This window comes from Cetorhinus maximus, chromosome 6 (genome assembly GCF_964194155.1).
Source record: "Cetorhinus maximus chromosome 6, sCetMax3.hap1.1, whole genome shotgun sequence".
Classification (NCBI taxonomy): domain Eukaryota; kingdom Metazoa; phylum Chordata; class Chondrichthyes; order Lamniformes; family Cetorhinidae; genus Cetorhinus; species Cetorhinus maximus.
Window position 1 is genome coordinate 460,127 of NC_135884.1, and position 17,144 is coordinate 477,270.

The window sequence follows — 17,144 nt, forward strand, 5'->3', positions numbered from 1 at the left end:
GCAAAGGGACAAGAGGGGTGAGAGTTCCTGGAATGTGTTCAGGATAATTTTCTGCAGCGATATGTTTCCAGTCCAATGAGAGGGTGGGCACTGTTGGACCTGGTTCTGGGGAATGAGTTGGCCCAAGTGGATCAAATAACAGTGGGAGAGCATTTAGGGCACAGTGACCATTGTATTATAAGGTTTATAGGTATTTTAAATTTGGCCATCAACCATCTGGATGGCTGACCATCCAGAGCAGGGGAGGCAGTGGCATAATGGTATTGTCACTGGACTAGTAATCCAGAGACCCATGGTAATTTCCTGGGGACCCGGGTTCAAATCCCACCATAGCAGATGGTGAAATTTGAATCCAATAAAAATCTGGAATTAAAGTTCTGATGATGACCACAGTACCATTGCCGCTAATGTCCTTTAGGGAAGGAAATCTGCTGATCTGGCCCACACGTGATTGTAGACCCAGAGCAATGTGGTTGACTCTTAAATGCCCTCTGAACAAGGGCAATAAATGCTGGCCCAGCCAGTGACACCCATATCCTATAAACGATTAATTAATTAATTGGGGGGAAGCCAACTTCGATGGGATGAGAATGCATCTGAGTCGAGTGGGTTGGAATCAAATGTTGACGGAAAGGACGGTGGCTGAACAATGAGCCACCTTCATAGAGATAGTATTGCAGGCATTGTCAAGGGGAAAAGTGGGACAAATAAATCCAGAACACCCTGGATGATGAGAGAAATAGAGGTGAAAATGAAAAGGAAGGACTGCATGTATGACTGATGTCAGGTAGAAATTACAATGGAAAGTCAGGCTGAATATAGAAGGACCAGAGGTGAAGTGTAAAAATTAATAAGAAAAGTAAGGAGGGAGCATGAAAAGAATCTGGCAGTGAACATAAAAGGGAATCCTAAGGTCTCCTCTGAGCATGTAAATAATAAAAGGATGGTAAAGGAAAGGGTCGCACCAATTAGGGATAAAATTATCCCTATATTAGGGACTTGTATGGGATTATCAGGAACTAGGAACTAAATTAAAGAACAGGCCCTCAAGGGTTATAATCTCCGGATTACTACCCGAGCCACGTGCAAATTGGCATAAGGACGCGAGAATAAGGGAAGTAAACACGTGGCTAAAGGAATGGTGCGGGAAAGAGGGGTTCCATTTCATGGGGCACTGGCATCAGTATTGGAACAGGAGGGATCTGTACCGTTGGGACGGTCTCCACCTGAACCGATCTGGGACCAATGTTCTAGCGAAAAGGGTAAATAGGGTGGTCAACAGGACTTTAAACTAGAAAGTGGGGGGGGTGAGGGAAGGGTAAAACTCCAAGAAGTATGACTAATGGGAAACAAAGCAGCAGGTTAGTGTGTGGGGGGTTGGATTCAACTTCATGGAAAATTGTGAAAAAACTGAAAAGAAATGAGAGCCCAGGAGAGGCTATTAAAGTCCCCAGAACACAAAATAGGACAGAGTGTTTGGAAAGGGCTAGGAATCTAACTTCAAGCACATCAGATAAAGGGACGACAATGAGAAAGGGGACGGGAAATACAGGACTGAAGGTGTTGTATCTGAATGCACGCAGTATACGAAATAAGGTAAATGAGCTTTTGGCGCAGATTGAAATTGGCAGGTATGATGTGATGGGCATCACGGAGACATGGCTGCAAGGGGATCAGGACTGGGAGCTAAATATCCAAGGATATACATCCTATCGAAAAGATAGGCAGGTTGGCAGAGGGGGTGGGGTTGCTTTGTTAGTAAGAAATGAAATTAAATCGATAGCAAGAAATGACGTAGGGTCAGATGATGTAGAATCTGTGTGGGTAGAGTTGAGGAACTGCAAAGGTGAAAAAACCATAATGGGAGTTATGTGCAGGCCTCCAAACAGTAGTCAGGATGTGGGGCACAAGATACAGCAGGAGATGGAAAAGGCATGTAAGAAAGGCAAGGTTACAGTGATCATGGGGGATTTCAATATGCAGCTAGACTGGGAAAATCAGGTTGGTAGTGGATCCCAAGAAAAGGAATTCGTAGAATGTCTACGAGATAGCTTTTTGGAGCAGCTTGTGTTGGAGCCCACTAGGGAACAGGCAATTCTAGATTTAGTGATGTGTAATGAGGCAGATTTGATAAGGGAGCATAAGGTGAAGGAACCCTTAGGAGGAAGTAGACCATAAGACATAGGAGCAGAAATTAGGCCATTCGGCCCATCGAGTCTGCTCCGCCATTCAATCATGGCTGATAAGTTTCTCAACCCCATTCTCCCACCTTCTCCCCGTAACCTTTGATCCCCATACCAATTAAGAACCTATCTATCTCGGTCTTAAATACACTCAATGACCTGGCCTCCACAGCCTTCTGTGGCAATGAATTCCATAGATTCACCACTCTCTGGCTAAAGAAGTTTCTCCTCATCTCTGTTCTAAAAGGTCTTCCCTTTACTCTGAGGCTGTGCCCTCGGGTCCTAGACTCCTACTAATGGAAATATCTTCCCTATGTCCACTCTATCCAGGCCTTTCAGTATTCTGTAAGTTTCAATCAGATCCCCCCTCATCCTTCTAAACTCCATCGAGTTTAGAACCAGAGTCCTCAAACGTTCCTCATATGTTAAGCCTTTCATTCCTGGGATCATTCTCGTGAACCTCCTCTGGACCCTCTCCAGGGCCAGCACATCCTTCCTGAGATATGGGGCCCAAAATTGCTCACAATATTCTAAATGTGGTCTGACCAGAGCCTTATAAAGCCTCAGCAACACATCCCTGCTTTTATATTCTAGTCCTCTCGAAATAAATGCCAACATTGCATTTGTCTTCCTAACTACCGACTCAACCTGCAAGTTAACCTTAAGAGAATCCTGGACTAAGACTCCCAAGTCCCTTTGCACTCCAGATTTCTGAATTCTCTCCCCATTTAGAAAATAGTCTATGCCTCTATTCATCCTACCAAAGTGCATGACCTCATACTTGCCTACGTTGTATTCCATCTGCCACTTCTTTGCCCATTCTCCTAACCTGTCCAAATCCTTCTGCAGCCTCCCCGCCTCCTCAATACTACCTGTCCCTCCACCTATCTTTGTATCATCTGCAAACTTAGCCAGGATGCCCTCAGTTCCTTCATCTAGATCATTAATGTATAAAGTGAAAAGTTGTGGTCCCAACACTGACTCCTGCAGAACTCCACTAGTCACCAGCCGCCATCCTGAGAAGGACCTCTTTATCCCCACTCTCTGCCTCCTGCCAGACAGCCAATCTTCTATCCATGCTAGTACCTTGCCTCTAAAACCATGGGCTCTTATCTTACTGAGCAGCCTCCTGTGCGGCACCTTGTCAAAGGCCTTCTGGAAGTCCAAGTAGATAATATCCATTGGCTCTCCTTTGTCTAACCTACTCGTTACCTCCTCAAAGAATTCTAACAGATTTGTCAGGCATGACCTCCCCTTGATGAAACTATGCTGACTTTGCCTGATTTTACCATGCACTTCCAAGTATTCTGTAATCTCACCCTCAATAATGGACTCTAAAATCTTACCAACGATCGAGGTCAGGCTAATCGGCCTGTAATTTCCCATCTTTTGCCTCACTCCCTTCTTAAACAGGGGGGTTACATTAGCAATTTTCCAGTCCTCTGGGACCCTCCCTGACTCCAGTGATTCCTGAAAGATCGCCACTAACGCCTCCACTATCTCTTCAGCTATCTCCTTCAGAACTCTGGGGTGTAATCCATCTGGTCCAGGTGATTTATCCACCTTCAGACCTTTCAGTTTTCCTAGCACCTTCTCCTTGGTAATGGCCACCATACTCACCTCTTCCCCCCGACTCTCTTGAACTTCGGGGATGTTACTCGTGTCTTCCACCGTGAAGAATTTGCCCTGCAATTTGAGAGGATAAAGCTGGAATCAGATGTAATGGTATTACAGTTGAATAAAGGCAACTACAGAGGCATGAGGGAGGAGCTGGCCAGAATTGACTGGGAGATGAGCCTAGCAGGAAAGACAGTAGAGCAGCAATGGCAGGAGTTTCTGGGAGTAATTTGGGAGACACAGCAAAAATTCATCCCTAGGAAGAAGAAGCATACTAAAGAGAGGACGAGGCACCTCTGCCCCATAGAGGGGTTTGGAATTTCTGACACTTTGCTGTGATCTCATTTCCTTCCCCACTGGCACTGCCACTAACTGTAACTGTTAAAGGGAGAAATGGACAAATTTTAGCTGCAAGGTGTTCCTGGTTTTTCTCCCCTCCTGTTAATACCACTGTTCCTGATGAACACCAGCAGGATTTCTGCCTGGTTTGGCTGGGCTCAGAGATGCCATTAACGAATCAGCTACTGATATTCCCGTGCGATTAACAATGTGCTTAATGTGTAACTGTCTAGTTTGCAGCGTTCAGCCAGACTGGTGTTCACAGCCTGACCTTTGCCTGTTTTCAGACAGTCACCAATATGGCAAGTTGTGGGAGGATGGCTCACCGAAACCACCCCAGCGAGGACCCAGCCTACGCCCTGATTCAATGAGGAAACTGACCATTGGGAACTTTACTCTTCATAAAGTGCTGGGCAAAGGAAGCTTTGGAAAAGTGAGATTGGCTCTAGGATCTTTAATACGGGTTTTATCTCTTTGTTGTGAGACAAAGCTGTTTTTCTCCAGCCCAGGCCAGGGACTGAACCCCTCCCTGTCCATGTGCCTTCCCCCAGTGAGGGTAAATCTTACTCCCAATTCTGTCCTTTCCCTCCTGGTTGTGGTTTGAGTTCCAGTCTAAGTCTTAGTCCTATCCCTGGAGAAGCCAATTGGTGACATTGCGAAGAGCATCACAGATGAACCTGCAGTCCACCTACAGCATCTTCTACTTTGTGCCTTGGGAGCAGCAACAGATACCCAGAGGCTGAACTAAAAGAGCATACACTTGTGATGAGCCTCAACCTTCCAGACTGCCGGTTCCAGCATGTGGTGCAGGTACAGAAGGAGTCCATCACTACGTGCCCTCTCTTTGGGAAGCTGCACCTCCAATCGCAGTCCCATAGAATTGTCCGATTCTCTCAAATTTCCTTCAAATATTTTTCCACTTCTAAAAATGTCTGGGTTTGTGTTTCCTGCAGCGTTTCAATAAGTTGATGTCTTTGAGTTGCCGATTAACCAACCAGTGGAAATTAGTTTTTCACCTTTACCTCCTAGAATACCTCTATCTTTTTTTTTTGTTGTAATGAAAATCACCAGGTTTTTCTGCTGTCACTGTCGCTGGGAATATCCAAGTGAATCTCTCCCTCCTGAGCATTCGCTTTATATTTCTATGAACTTTCTATATTGCCTCCACTGTAATTAGCCTCTTTAACTATCTATGAGTATGTTCACTATTTCTGCTGCTGTTGATTTAACCCCACCCTCCTCCTGTTCACTAAACCTCAAATTTTTCTCAAAGCAACTCTGAGCAATTCCGTGCTTTGAACTGGGGATTTTAATGAAATAGAGCACCTCAAACATCAAACAATAAAACATCAAAGCAAATGGTGATCAAAATTGAAACATGAGCTCGTACCAAAAGCTCAAAGGAAACTCTTTGATTACAGATTTCTCCACCATTACATTAACAGATTACTGTACTCATAGTTTGCAGTGTTTGTTTACTGTGTTCACAATTTACTGTTTGTTTACTGTACTCATAGTTTGCAGTGTTTGTTTACTGTATTCACAATTTACTGTTTGTTTACTGTACTCATAGTTTGCCATGTCTTTGTTTGCTGTGTTCACTGCAGTTTACTATGCATTTGGGAATTACTGTATTCACTACAGTTCAATGTTTGCTGATGACTGTACTCACCACGGTTTACCATGTGTTTGGTGATTACTTTACTCACCGTGGGTTAGTGCCTGTGTATTTGCCGATTTACCAGGTTCTTATTTTGGTTGCAGGTGCTACTCGCAGAGTTGAAGGGAAAGGGCGAGTTCTTTGCTGTGAAAGCACTGAAGAAGGATGTGGTTTTAATGGATGATGATGTGGAATGTACGATGGTGGAGAAACGGGTTCTGGCCCTGGCCTGGGATAATCCATTCCTCACCCACCTCTACTCAACCTTTCAAACCAAGGTATCAAATCACCACAAATCGAGAGAAATCCTTAATGGGAAACCTGGAACCAGGCATGGTGAGGAGAGGAAATGAGGCAAGATTGTTGTCATTGGTCACTGTGTCAGAAGAACATTAGAGGGAAAAGGTTAATGTTGACAGCTCTTGTGAGGAGGCTTGTGGAGCTGATTGGCTGCCTCCTGTGCTGATATTTGGTTAATTGTGCAGTAAACCAGCTAACTTGGGGAAAATGGGTCAAAGGTGATTTACATCCAATGAACAAATCTAGCCACAAATTACAATCCACACTGGAACAGACCAATTGAGGCCAACTCTGTCAGTGTTAGAACCCACTACCTGCAGTCCCTCTCTCTGCATCTAGCCCTAATGGGCTGAATGGCTTCTCCTGGATTTGCAATAGATGCTGGTGTTGGGGGGGAATATTGACTGAGTGGGGGTCTCAGTGGAGGGTGTTTTTCATTTTTTCTTGGTATCTGGGCGTCACTGACAAGATTGGTTGCCCATCCCTAACAGAGTGGCTTGCTAGGCCATTTCAGAGGCAACCCCATTGCTGTGGTTCTGGAGTCACGTGTAGGCCAGACTAGGTAAGGACGGCAGATTTCCTTCCCTAAAGGGCATTATGAACCAGATGGATTTTTACAACAATCGATGCTAGTTGTCATGGTCCCTATTACTGAGACGAGCTTTATAGTCCAAATTTATTAATTGAATTTAAATTCCGCCAGCTGTTGTGTGGGATTTGAACCCATGTCTCTAGAGCATTAGCCTGGGCCTCTGGATTACTATTCCACTGACATTATCACTACGCTACCTACCATCTGAACAGGTTTATTCTGTTTGCTTGGTTGACAGTGGATTGCAGACAGTGAAACAGTGAAATTACACCCAGTGTATTGGGGATCTGAAAGTTGTGTTTTGTTTTTCATGGGCAGGAGCATCTGTTCTTTGTTATGGAATATTTGAATGGTGGCGACCTGATGTTCCACATTCAGGAAAAAGGACGTTTCGATCTGTACCGAGCGACGTAAGTCAATCCTCTCCCTACAGGAGGTTCACTGGCACCAAGTGAAGCCAGAGCACCTTGACCTCCCTCCCCCTCTTCACCACGACTCTACCCCCTGCCGCCCCCTTTGTCTGGCCCCCCTCTTCACCCCTCCCCAATGCATTCTCCGGCGAGGTGGCGCTCCCGGTGCGCGGGTCCTTGTAGCAGTCTGGATTTTGTGCTCACATCTTTGTGGGTTGGGGTTTGACCTCACAATATTTTTACTCAAAGGTGAGAGAATGAGAACTGAGCCAGGCTTGATCATTACTGGAGAAGAAAAGAGTTGACGTTTCGAGTCCTCACGAAACGTCAACTCTTTTCTTCTCCGCCGATGCTGCCAGACCCGCTGAGTTTTTCCAGGTAATTCTGTTCTTGTTTTGGATTTCCAGCATCCGCAGTAGTTTTTTGTTTTGATCATTACTGAGTTGAGTCTACAGGTGAGTGACCCTGCAGAACCTGTTGTCTAAATGATTCAATGGAATTGACTGTATAACAGAATGGTTTGTTTCTTATCCTACAGATTTTATGGAGCAGAAATAATCTGTGGATTGCAGTTCCTGCACTCAAAGGGGATTATTTACCGGTGAGTGTTGGGATCATTCAGTGAGTTCCAGGACACCCCATACTTCGTCACTTAGCTTTGGAAAGAGTTGGTGAGACTTCTTCCTGGTTTAGTGGGAATAGGGCCGAGTGAGTTTGAACTGAGTCTCGTGCACAAGTTAAACTTGGAGGGGGCATAAAGGAAAATAGGAGACAAATAGAGAAAAGTGCGAGTTCAGGGCTAGGGCAGGGGGTACTTTAGAAGAAGTTTGGCGAAATGGGCTAATGAAAGGGACGTACCCGCAGATGCAGCTGATTGGATTGTCTCGATCTTAGTGACAAAGAAATTCATGTGCTCCTTGCACTTATTGTTGGAGGTGAAGGTAGAGAAGACTGGAGAGAGGGGTTTAAAGAGGCAGTTTACAGTAGAAGCAGGGGAGTGTTTATCTTTGCATTCCAGGGTGATCCTGGAATAGTAAGCACTGTTAATGACGAGTGGGATCTGCTGCGGTTTGTGGACCAGCCAGACCTGGCAGTGGATGGCTACACCAGTTGTCTGCCAGGTACTTTCAAGTGTGTCCCCTTTGGACTTAAGATAATGGAACTGAGGGTCGTACTGGAGGTGATTTATGTTTTGGGAGGATAAGAGGGAGTGAACTGAGGGCGAACATGATGAGTTGAGATGGAGGCTGATATCAGCAAGGATGAGGAGTTGTTTAATACACAGACAGAGAGGAAAGCAGTGGAATTATCTGAGAAAATTAACATCGTACTTGGGTGGGTGGTAGGGAGCGAGGATTTTAAATGAGAGGTGAGAGGGTTGCATCAAGTGGAGTGCCACAGGGCTCAGTGCTGGGGCCTCAGCTATTTACAATTTATATCAATGACTTGGATGAAGGGACTGAATGTATAGTTGCAAAATTTGCTGATGACACAAAGATAGGTAGGAAAGTAAGTTGTGAAGAGGGCATAAGGAGTGCAGCTCTCACAACACTCAAGAAGCTCGACAGCATCCAGGACAAAGCAGCCTGCTTGATCAGCATCCCATCCATCACCTTAAACATTCATTCCATCCACCACTGACACACAGTGGCAGCAGTGTATACCATCTACAAGGTTCACTGTAGAAACTCACCAAAGCTCCTTTGACAGCTCCTTCTAAACTCAAGACCCCTACCTTGAAGGGAAAGGGCAGCAAATGCATGGGAATACTCCCACCTGGAAGTTCTCCTCCAACTCACCCATCATCCTGACTTGGAAATATATTGCTGTTCCTTCACTGTCACTGGGTCAAAATCCTGGAACTCCCTCCCTAACAGCACTGTGGGTGTACCTACACCACATGGACTGCAGCGGTTCAAGAAGGCAGTTCACCCCCACCTTCTCAAGGGCATCCAGGGATGGACAATAATTGCTGGCCCAGCCAGTGACACTCTCATCCCATGAATGAAGAAAAAAGTTCTCTTGCAGCCCCACAGCCCTCTTGGGACCTCTACACTCTTCTAATTCTGGCCTCTTGAACACCCCTGATTTTAAATTCTCAACAATTGGCAGCCATGCCTTTTAGTTGCCTGGGCAAAAACTCTAGAACTCACTCACTAAACTGCTCTGTCTCTATCTCCACCTCCTCTTTTAAGATGCTGCTTAAGATCTTCCCCTGACCAAGCTTTTGGTCATGTATCCTCTTATGTGACTCAGTGCCAAAGTTTGCTTTAGAATGCTCCTGAGATGTGCCTTTGTTTCATTATGTTAAAGGTGCTATATAAATACATAAGAACCAAAGAAATTGGAGCAGGAGTTGACTACATGGCCCCTCAAGCCTCCTCATGGCTGATTTTTCTGGCTCCAATAGGCTTTCCTGCCTGCTCCCCTTATCCCTTCATTCCCTGAAAGATCAAAAACCTGTCTTATCTCAGCCTTCCATACATTCAGCGTTGAAGCCCATACCCTCTGGGATAGAGAATTTCAAAGATTCACAGCCCAGTCAGTGAAGAAATTTCTCCTCATCTCAGCCCTAAATCATCGGCCCCTTATCCTAGATTCCCCAGTCAGGAGAAACAGCCTTAGCATCTACCCTGTCAAACCACTTCAGAATCTTGTGTGTTTCAATGAGATCACCTCTCAATCTTTTAAACTTCAGAGAGTTAGAGGGTCCATTTACTCAGCCTCTCATCATAGGCCAAACCTCTTATCCCAGCGATCAATCCAGTGAACCTTTGCTGAACTGATGGCAGTGCCAGTCTATCATTTCTTAAGTATGGGGACCAAAACTGCTCATAGTACTCTAGGTGTGGTCTCACCAAAACCCTGTACAATTGTAGCCAATGGGCAATTTGCCTTCCTGATTGCATGCTAAATTTGTGTTTCTTGTACAAATATACCCAATTCTGTCTGAACATCAGAATTGGAGTTTCAGGCTTCTTAAAAAATATTTTATTTTTCTATTTTTATTACCAAAGTGAATAGCCTGACACTTCAGATAAATTGTTTGTCTAAATTGCTTAATCTACAAAATGAGGTTCCAGATTGCTAGTGACAGGATGTCAAACTGATCTTGGTCTTTTGGCGCAGGGATCTCAAACTGGACAACGTGATGTTAGACAAGGATGGACACATCAAAATAGCTGACTTTGGAATGTGCAAGGAGAATGTGTTCGGGGAAAACAGAGCTACCACTTTCTGTGGAACTCCAGACTACATCGCACCTGAGGTCAGTGCCTCACCATGTCATATATGAGCCCAGCAGCTCCTTCCTCACATTCCAGAGGTTCCCAGAGAGCACAGCTGGAGCAATGTTGCTTTTGGGATCTGCACTATTATTTGTGACCATTGTTCTGTCTCTCACACTGGGTCCCTCGTGCATGTATGTCTGCTTAGGCTCATGCACCCAAAGACCTGGTGCCTCGCCCCTGCAGGGGGAAGGGGTTCTCTCGTGTTCACAGGTGGGTGGGGTCGGGGGTTCCTCCCTCACTGGGGGTGGGGGGCGTCTATTTCCTTGCCCTCACGGGGCGGAGGGGGCTGCCTGTCATCGCCTCCTCCTGCCTCTCTCTGCCTCTCTCTGTCTCTCTCTGTCTCTGTCCCTGTCTCTCTCTCTCTCTGTCTCTGTCTAGCTCTCTCTGGCTCTGTCTGTCTCTCTCTGGCTCTGTCTGTCTCTCTCTGGCTCTGTCTGTCTCTCTCTGGCTCTGTCTGTCTCTCTCTGGCTCTCTCTGGCTCTGTCTGTCTCTCTCTGGCTCTCTCTGGCTCTGTCTGTCTCTCTCTGGCTCTAGCATGCTCTGGATTTTGATTCTGTTTCCTGTCCTGACAGATTTTACTGGGTCAGAAATACACGTTCTCAGTTGATTGGTGGTCATTTGGGGTGCTGCTGTACGAGATGCTGGTTGGTCAATCGCCATTCCATGGTGATGATGAGGATGAGCTGTTTGAGGCAATCAGGGTGGACACTCCACATTATCCGCGCTGGATCACCAGAGAATCGAAGGACATCCTGGAAAAAGTATGTACTGGAACATTCTATCAATTCTACTCAAAGGACTGAGGTCTCAATACTGATTTGACCAGTTCGTCTGCTCAGCCATGAATCAGCCAACCTGGAGGCTGGCCCGAGTGTGTCCTGGTGATTGTGTGTGGACAAGATTGGGGTCACTGTGTGCACTGAATCCATGGATGGGCATCTGGGAAACAGGCTGTGGTTTTCCCAGTCCCTCCGTATCAGCTCCTTCAGTGGAGGGAAGTTTTCACCCAACTTGGTGGGTGGGATATCAAGGGATTTGGGGAATTTTACACCCTGGCCATTGGAAAATGGACAGGATTGAGTGCAATGTTTGTTTACCCTATTTTATTCTCCATTAAAGTCAGTGCAGAATATTGAGTGGATGTAAAAGCAGTGTCCCACCTGATCCTGAGAGATCTCCCACTTGATGAATGGGGGGGCAGTTTGCTCCTTGGTATTGCCTTTCCATATTTATAACTATTAATACTGGGTGCAAAACTCAGCACCACAATTTAAAATTCTCATCTTGCTTTTCAAATTTCTCCATGGTTTTGCCCGCCCTATGTCTGGAATCTCCTCAGATCTCTGTGCTTCTCTATTCAAGATAAGTGGCAGAAGGTGTAGGGGGGACATGAGGAAGAACTTTTTTATGCAGAGGGTAGTGGGTGTTTGGAATTCGCTGCCCAAGTTGGTGGTAGAGGCAGAAACTCTAAACTCTTTTAAAAAGTACCTGGATCTGCACCTTAAGTGCTGTAAGCTGCAGGGCTATGGGCCGGGTGCAGGAAGGTGGGATTAGAAAGGGCACCTGGGTGTCCTCGGGCTGGCATGGACAAGATGGGCCAAATGGCCTCCTTCTGTGCTGTAACGTTTCTATGTTTCTGGCCTATTCTGCATCAGTGATTTTTAATCGCTCCACCATTGGTGGCCGTGCCTTCAGCTGTCTGGGCTCCAAGCTCTGGAATTCCCTCCCTAAACCTCTCCGCCCCTGTGGTAATCTGATGTGTAATATACCTTTAAGACAAGTGTTGTAATGTAAGATCACATGATGTTAATACCCAGTAGCAGAGTAGTGTAGGCTACCTCTGGGAGAGTCTTGAGTTACACACTGATGAGTGAAGACAGAGTTTTGAGTTGTGAGCGCACAAGTGTAGCTGCTGAGTTCCGTTTGTAAAGAAACAGCATGTGTTTATCCTAACAACGATCTACTATCTTCCCTGTCTCTGTACCAACCCTGAAACAAGCGTGCAACCCGGAACCTTTACCGCAGTGACCCAAGGGCACAGGGGCACTGGATCCATCAGCCCCCCACCTCATCCCCTCTAATTCACTCCTTGAAACCTGCCTCTTGCAGTGAGATTTGATCACCTGTCCTTTTACCTCATTTATGTGGCTGGGTGTCAAATTTTGTTTAATGCCCTTGGGACATTTTTCCATGTCACAGACGCGATGTAAATACTGCATTCAAATTCTCTATTTGTTATTTCAGCTGTTTGAAAGAGATCCATCAAAGAGGCTCGGGATTTCAGGCAATATTAAACAGCATAATTTCTTCAAAACAGTGAACTGGACTGCACTGGAGAAAAAGGAAATTGATCCTCCTTTCAAACCCAAAGTGGTGAGATTTTCCCACGTGCCTCTCCTCTCAGCTCAGGACTCACCAGCCCCCCATCCCGGCTCGCCCCGCCCCTTCCGCCCGGCTCGCCCCGCCCCTTCCGCCCGGCTCGCCCCGCCCCTTCCGCCCGGCTCGCCCCGCCCGGCTCGTCCGGCCCGGCTCGCCCCACCCCTTCCGCCCGGCTCGCCCTGCCCCGTCCGCCCGACTCGCCCCGCCCCGTCCGTCTGGCCCGGCTCGCCCCGCCCCTTCCGCCCGGCTCGCCCCGCCCCTTCTGCCCGGCTCGCCCCGCCCCTTCTGCCCGGCTCGCCCCGCCCCGTCCGCCCGGCTCGCCCCGCCCCGTCCGCCCGGCTCGCCCCGCCCCGTCCGCCCGGCTCGCCCCGCCCCATCCGCCCGGCTCGTCCGGCCCGGCTCGCCCCGCCCCTTCCGCCCAGCTCGCCCCGCCCCGGCCCAGCCGAGCCCCCTCTCCTGGGGCTCCTGTGTGTTTCATTCATGGTTTTGTTTCTTGTGTATTTTCAGAAATCTCCAGGCGATTACAGCAACTTTGACCGTGAGTTTCTGAGTGAGAAGCCACGCCTCTCTCAGGGGGATAAGAACTTGATTGATAGCATGGATCAGACAGCGTTCCTGGGATTCTCGTTCATTAACCACAACATGGAGCGACTGATGAAATAGTTCAGACACCGGGCGTCTCACAACATGCTGCAGCCCTCCAATCCCATTCCTGCATTTCATCCAAATATTTAAGTGACCTGAGGGATGCAGTTGGAGCTAGTTTTTCTCCTTTATCTAATCTGTTTGTTAATATCATGGAAATTTGTTTAATCTGTTGTCAATTTTTCCTGGTGTTGGTGTGGCTATGACTGGGATCTGTGCACACGACCCTTGACCTGTAAATCTTGTGCATGCAGTTTCTTTACTGGGTGAAATCAAAACAGGAATCTGGGCCCCGGGTGGAATGAGTCCCTGGTGCCATCTCTGGTTACCAGGTGATATGCAATTGCTGGGTTTGTATAAAACTATCCTGGGAACAGTGAAGCAAGAAATGTCCGTCCGTATTTTTAAACTCTCATCATTTAGTCTTTAATCAGGGACAGTGATACAAAATGTACATTAAATTTCACCTCTAAATAAAGTAAAGTTTCCTTTCACCAGCTCTGAACAGGCCTTCCAATTATGCCACACAGACCTGGTGAAAGCAGAATAAATGGCTGTCGGACAGTTTTTAAAATCATTTTTGTGATGTGAATGGTGCTAAAAAGGCCAATCCCTAGTTGCCCTTGAGAAGGTGGTGGTGAGCTGCCTTCTTGAACCGCTGTAGTCCATGTGGTGCAGGTACACCCACAGTGCTGTTAGGGAGGGAGTTCCAGGATTTTGACCCAGCGATAGTGAAGGAACGGTGATATATTTCCAAGTCAGGATGGTGAGTGACTTGGAGGGGAACTTCCAGGTGGTGGTGTTCCCATGTGTCTGCTGCCCTTGTCCTTCTAGATGGTAAGTGGTCATGGGTTTGGAAGCCTATTGATGGAGCCTTGGTGAATTCCTGCAGTGCATCTTGTTGATGGTGCACACTGCTGCTACTGTGTGTCGGTGGTGGAGGAAGTGAATGTTTGATTTGGTGGAGGGGGTGCCAATCAATCGGCTGCTTTATCCTGGATGGTGTCGAACTTCAATTGTTGGAGCTGCACTCATCCAGGCAAATGGGGAGTATTCCATCACAGTCCTGATTTGTGCCTTGTAGATGGTGGACAGGCTTTGGGGAATCAGGAGGTGGGTTATTCTCTGCTGAATTCCCAGCATTCAGGACCAAATAAAGGATCTTGTATCTCTCACAACCTCCAGATCTCCCGAAGTGCATTACAGCAAATGAAAGACTTTTGAAGTATAGTCACTGGTTTAAACATTGGAAATTAACTGACCAATTTATACACAGCAAGTACCCAAAAACAGCAATGTGATAATAGTTATGCTTTCCCTTGTTGAAGACGGTCATTGCCTGGCACTTGTGTGGTGCAAATTCTATTTGTCACTTATCAGCCCAGCCTGAATGTTGTCCAGGTCTTGCTGCATGTGGACACAGAGTGCTTCAGTACCTGAGGAGTTGAAGTTCAACCCTGTTGGTTGGATGATTCTTTTTGCCTTGGTTAAATAGATTGGCAATAGTTGGTGTTGGACTTTCGCAGGTAGATTGGTGAAATCTGTGTGAATCTCCCTGGGAAGAACAGAAAGATTGGGTAGAATGTATTCAGCCCTGTGCCTCTGGTCACCCACCCACTTTTTGCCATTGCATTGCATCAATATATCTGTGGTGCTGTAATTAAGGTGGTTGGATAGTGGTGATTAAAAGAATTTGCTTTCATAGAGCAGCTTTCATGTCCTCAGGACATCTTAAAGAAATCATGAAGAATTAAACGTGAGGTTAGAGAGCAGGATGTGGCTGGATGTGGAATTCTCAGGATAGCTACTGCTGAAGCAGAGCCTCTGAGAGGTAATTAGATAGCTGATCAAAAAAGAGGAATATTGAACTGTATGAGGAGTGACTGGAATTAGACTGGGAGGGATATTCAATAACCTGCTGACTGATGCCCAGTTTGGGTTCCAGGGCCATGCAGGCTCCTGACCTCATTACAGTCTTAATCCAAACATGAACAAAAAAGCTGAACTCCCGAGGTGAGGTGAGAGTGACTGCCCTTGACATCAAGGCAGCATTTGACCGAGTGTGGCATCAAGAAGCCCCAGCGAAACTGGAGTCAATGGGAATCGGGGGGAAAACTCTCTGCTGGTTGGAGTCATACCTAGCACAAAGGAAGATGGTTGTTGGAGGACAATCACTTCCAGGACATCACTGCAGGAGTTCCTCAGGGCAATGTCCTCGGCCCAACCATCTTCAGCTGCTTCATCAATGACCTTCCTTCCATCATAAGGTCAGAATTGAGGGGGGTGGTCTGTTCAACACATGAAGCAGTCCATGTTTATGTACATACAAATACTTTTTTTTATTCATTGTCCATCAGAGGGCATTTAAGAGTCAACCACATTGCTGTGGGTCACAGGTAAGAACAGCAGATTTCCTTCTCTAAAGGATATTAGTGAACCAGATGGGTTTTTACAACAATGCATTCATGGTCATCATTAGATTTTTAATTCCAGATTTTAATTTAATCCAAATTCCACCATCTGCCGTGTCAGGATTCGAACCCGGGTCCCCAGAGCATTACCCTGGGTCTCTGGATTACTAGTCCAGCGACAATACCACTACGCCATCACCTCCCCACCCTAAATAATGGCTGCAAAAGCAGACCCTTTGTGCTATGTATGACTCCAACCAGTGGAGAGTTTTCGCCCAGACTCCCATTGTTTGTACCAGCCTGTTTATTTAAGGAGACGTCAGCCCACATTAAGAGTCCCAAACGAAATGAACAGAGGAGTATAAACCTGAGACCAACATGAATGATCCGGACAATGGGGTTGCTAATAAGTTTATGAATTTAAATAAAGTGGTCAAACTAACAGATTTAAAATTTTGTAACTACCTAGAGCACAATATAATTTAACCAAAACAAAATGTTGCCACTCGCCGAGAAGCTCTTCCTCATGTTCCCCCCTGCATCTCTTGCCCGAAATCTTAAATCTGTGTCCCCCTAGTCCTTGTACTGTCAGCCTATGGGAACAGCTTTTCCTTGTCTACCTTTATCAAAACCTTTCATAATCATGAACCCCTATATCAAATCCCCCTTCAACCTCTAAGATAAAAGCAAAATACTGGAATGCTGGAAATCTGAAACAAAAACAAAAATACCTGGAAAAACTCAGCAGGTCTGACAGCATCTGTGGAGAAGAACACAGTTGACGTTTCGAGTCCGTATGACTCTTCATCAGAACTAAGGAAATGGAGAAATGAGGTGAAATATAAGCTGGTAGAGGGGGGTGGGATAGGTAGAGCTGGATAGGGGGCCAGTGATAGGTGGAGGCAAAGAAGAGATTGCCAAAGATGCCATAGACAAAAGGACAAAGGGGTGTTGACAGTGGTGATATTAGCTAAGGAATGTGCTAATGGGGACATTAAGGGTAGCAAGCAGGACAAGCTAGTGGCAGATGGCCCTAGTGGGGATGGGGTGGGGGGGGAAGGGATTGAAATGGGCTGAAAGGTGGAGATAAAACAATAGATTGAAATAAATTTAAAAATAGGTGGGAGAAGAAAAATTTTTTTTTAAAAAGTTATAAATTATTGGAAAAAGGGGGATTGGAAAGGGGGTGGGGATGGAGGAGAGAGTTCATGATCTGAAATTGTTGAACTCAATATTAAGTCCGGAAGGCTGTAAAGTGCCTAGTCGGAAGATGAGGTGTTGTTCCTCCAGTTTGCGTTGAGCTTCACTGGAACATTGC

The 17,144-nt window shown here is 46.4% G+C and overlaps 1 protein-coding gene across 3 annotated transcripts in view; it reads left to right on the forward strand.

The window, feature by feature from the left end:
* Positions 1–13,909, forward strand: part of LOC144681465 (protein kinase C delta type-like) — a 55,626-nt gene extending 41,717 nt beyond the window's left edge. For all 3 annotated transcript variants that reach the window (XM_078543057.1, XM_078543059.1, XM_078543058.1), the window contains exons 11-18: positions 4,427–4,572; positions 5,904–6,077; positions 7,010–7,101; positions 7,640–7,702; positions 10,231–10,369; positions 10,964–11,152; positions 12,636–12,764; positions 13,278–13,909. In XM_078543057.1, the coding sequence (XP_078399183.1) occupies positions 4,427–4,572; positions 5,904–6,077; positions 7,010–7,101; positions 7,640–7,702; positions 10,231–10,369; positions 10,964–11,152; positions 12,636–12,764; positions 13,278–13,433 (1,088 nt within the window). In that variant the 3' untranslated portion in view covers positions 13,434–13,909. The remainder of the gene's footprint in view (positions 1–4,426; positions 4,573–5,903; positions 6,078–7,009; positions 7,102–7,639; positions 7,703–10,230; positions 10,370–10,963; positions 11,153–12,635; positions 12,765–13,277) is intronic.
* The last annotated feature ends 3,235 nt before the right edge of the window (positions 13,910–17,144 follow it).